Source organism: Selaginella moellendorffii, unplaced genomic scaffold (genome assembly GCF_000143415.4).
Source record: "Selaginella moellendorffii unplaced genomic scaffold, v1.0 SELMOscaffold_69, whole genome shotgun sequence".
NCBI lineage: Eukaryota > Viridiplantae > Streptophyta > Lycopodiopsida > Selaginellales > Selaginellaceae > Selaginella > Selaginella moellendorffii.
In genome coordinates, this window is record NW_003314330.1 from 623,747 (window position 1) to 626,691 (window position 2,945).

Below are 2,945 nucleotides of genomic sequence, written 5' to 3' on the forward strand. Positions count from 1 at the left end.
CTCAGGATAAATATTTTTCTAAATAAATTAGAAAAGAGTGATTTAATTTTTATTATGCCTATAATACTTGATAAGATAGCTCATAAATTATATTTTCATCTATTGTATTTAGATCCATTATTAAAACTACTTACGATATAAGTAAATTTTGATTAACAATCTTCACTTTACAGGATGCAAGGAATAAAGACAAATCAATGGAAACATTTCAGACGTTTCCTTCTCGATTTCTGAGAACATGCAGAAATTTATTGATTTCGACACGATGCTTGCGGACTTTCCATTCGTAGGAATTTTTCCAAATATAAATTAATCTCACAATTATAGTATAAGTTCAACACACACTTACCTCTCCATCCTCATCTCTTCCACTCTTTTCTCTTATCTTCTTCTCAATCTCCAAAATCTCTCAAAGGATTTCCATGGATTCTCTTCTCTACTCCAGCGGTTGGTACTACTGGACGACTTGTCTGTGCTTGGCGATCGCATTCTTTGCGCTGCTCAATCTCTACTCGAGGAAGAAGGCGCATAGCAATCTTCCACCCGGTCCCTTTTCCTGGCCTCTTGTTGGATCACTGCCCTCTCTCGGCCGCTCCAGGCACCGCTCTCTCCATCGTCTCGCCAAGAAGTATGGACCAATCATGTATATGGAGCTGGGAAGCCGTCCTCACGTAATCATCAGCAGCCCCGCGATGGCCAGGGAGGTTCTCAAGGATCACGATGTCGAGTTTGCGAGCAGGCCCCAGTTCCACACCTTCTTCAAGAACGTAAGCCACGACTATAATGATCTGGTGTTTGCTCCTCACAGCGAGCGCTGGAAGATGTTGCGGCGAGTGAGCGGCACGGAGATCTTCGCCGCCGGGAGAGTGAACCACTTCTCTGGGATCCGCAAGCGCGAGCTCGCGGCGTTTGCCTCGATCATCGAGAAGTCGGCGGCTGCCGGGGAGGCGTTTGATCTCACCGCGCTGCTCCACGAGCTCTTCACCAACTTGATGACGTCGGTTCTCTTCGGCCAGAAGTTCTATAACTCGGACACCCCTGTCACCCGAGAGGCCGAGGCTTATCGCGCTGTGTGGGACACGACCATCGCGGAGTCGGAGCGGCTGTACATCGGAGACTTCATCCCTGCGCTGCGATGGGTCGACAAGATCAAGAGGAGCGAGCACAGGTTGAAGAACCAGATCATACCGGCAGTGGAGAACTTCCTAAACGCGATCCTCAAGCAGCACAAGGAGAGCTTCGTCGCGGAGAATCCTCCCAGGGACTTTGTGGACGTGATGCTCTCACTGGGTGGCGAGAACAAGCTGGACGACATGGCGATCATCGCACTCCTCCAGGTAAGGAGAAAAAAATCTCTTCTTGCTCGCTAAGAACTCGTGCTCGATTTCTTGATAGAATCTTCTCTTAGCTGGGACGAACACTTCCAAAGGCACTGTGGAGTGGGCGATGTCCGAGATGATACGCTGCCCCGGCGTCCAGAAGAAGGCGCACGAAGAGCTCGACCGGATCGTTGGAAGGAACCGCTGCCTGGAAGAGTCAGACCTCAAAGATCTCCCTTACATCCAAGCCATCGTCAAGGAAGTCCTGCGCTTGCATCCACTGGCCACCACTGGCCTCCCACACAGCAATCCCGCGACCTCCCAGCTCGCCGGCTACACAATCCCGGCCAACACCACGCTGCTCGTCAATATCTGGGGGATCCATCACGACCCGGCGAACTGGAGCGATCCCGAGAGCTTCTGCCCAGAGCGATTCCTGGGCAGCGATCACAGCGTCCTGGGGAACCACTTCGATCTCATACCTTTCGGATCCGGGCGGCGCCGCTGCGTGGGAATACCGCTGGCGATTCCCCACGTGTCGCTCACGCTGGCCTATCTTCTGCATCGATTCGAGTGGAGGATGCCGGATGGGCAGGAGATTGACATGGAGGAGACGACGGGGCTGGCGACCATGCCCGCCAAGCACCGGATTGTCTGCGCCACTGTGAGAAAATGAACAACTTTACGGATACCTTTAAAATATTCGTATTTGCAAAGTAGGTTATCCCGAAATATTTCGCAAACCTTTGATGCTCCATAAAGGTAGAGGGTAGGGTTGGACAATTAAAGCTATGTTGGATCTGAATTAATGAAGATTGAAGAGAATGGAATGAAAAGGTACACGCCCAGCTTGTGAAGACAACATGATTAGTTCTTGGAAGAACACCAAGTGGATTAAGGTACAGCTCACGTTGATCATTTGTGGACCAGAATCAATAAATGTCTGCTAGTTCTGGGAAATGCAAGGCAATTAGAAACAGCACCTGCTCAAACCTTGCCAATTACCCACAAATGGGATCGGGGGAGTACTCTGGACTAGGAATTACTCCAAGCCATTACTCACTTAACCCAAGACAAAGGACCATGAATTTACATATATCTTTCCACTCCTTTCTGTTATCTCCCATTTCTCTTCTTCTCAATCTCCAAAATCGAAAGGAATTCCATGCACAATCCCGGCCAACACCACCCTGCTCAAAGCATTGTTAAGAGCTCTAAAAAGTAAAAATAAACCTTTTATTGTAGGGCAAGGCAGCTTCCAAGGCGTGGAAGGCGCAGCAGAGGCAATCCAAGGCTCCAAGGCGAGGCGTGGTGCCATTCAATTCGAGTTTGCAATCTGATTTTTAAGCTCGATGCCCTTTTTAAGCTTGATTTCCACAGAGCGTTCAGACCTTTTGACGTGCTCAACAGTCTATAAAGGTAAAGCCTGTGGCTTTGGTGGAGTTGCAGGACAGAAAACATATGTTCATTTATGTCCATTGGTAGTAAGCTGGGTCCAAGCATGGCTCAGAAGGATTACACAAAGGCACAGGCCCAGATAGAGCAAATGCAGGCCCAGCTAGCCAAGATGGTTGGAGACCATATAGTCCCTGATAAAGCTAGTGCAGGCCCAAATAGCCATACTGT

General features: G+C 49.1%; 1 protein-coding gene across 1 annotated transcript; it reads left to right on the forward strand.

The window, feature by feature from the left end:
- Positions 1-374: 374 nt before the first annotated feature.
- Positions 375-2,038, forward strand: LOC112340732 (flavonoid 3'-monooxygenase-like). The gene is made up of 2 exons (XM_024659666.1): positions 375-1,337; positions 1,396-2,038. Exons 1-2 carry the CDS (start codon positions 423-425, stop codon positions 1,993-1,995), a joined length of 1,515 nt encoding a protein of 504 aa, XP_024515434.1. The 5' UTR covers positions 375-422; the 3' UTR covers positions 1,996-2,038.
- The last annotated feature ends 907 nt before the right edge of the window (positions 2,039-2,945 follow it).

Coding starts and splice junctions, on each gene's coding strand:
- LOC112340732 (XM_024659666.1), top strand. CDS start 423: ATGGATTCTCTTCTCTACTCCAGCGGTTGGTACTACTGGACGACTTGT. Junction 1,338..1,395: donor CGATCATCGCACTCCTCCAG/GTAAGGAGAAAA, acceptor ATTTCTTGATAG/AATCTTCTCTTAGCTGGGAC.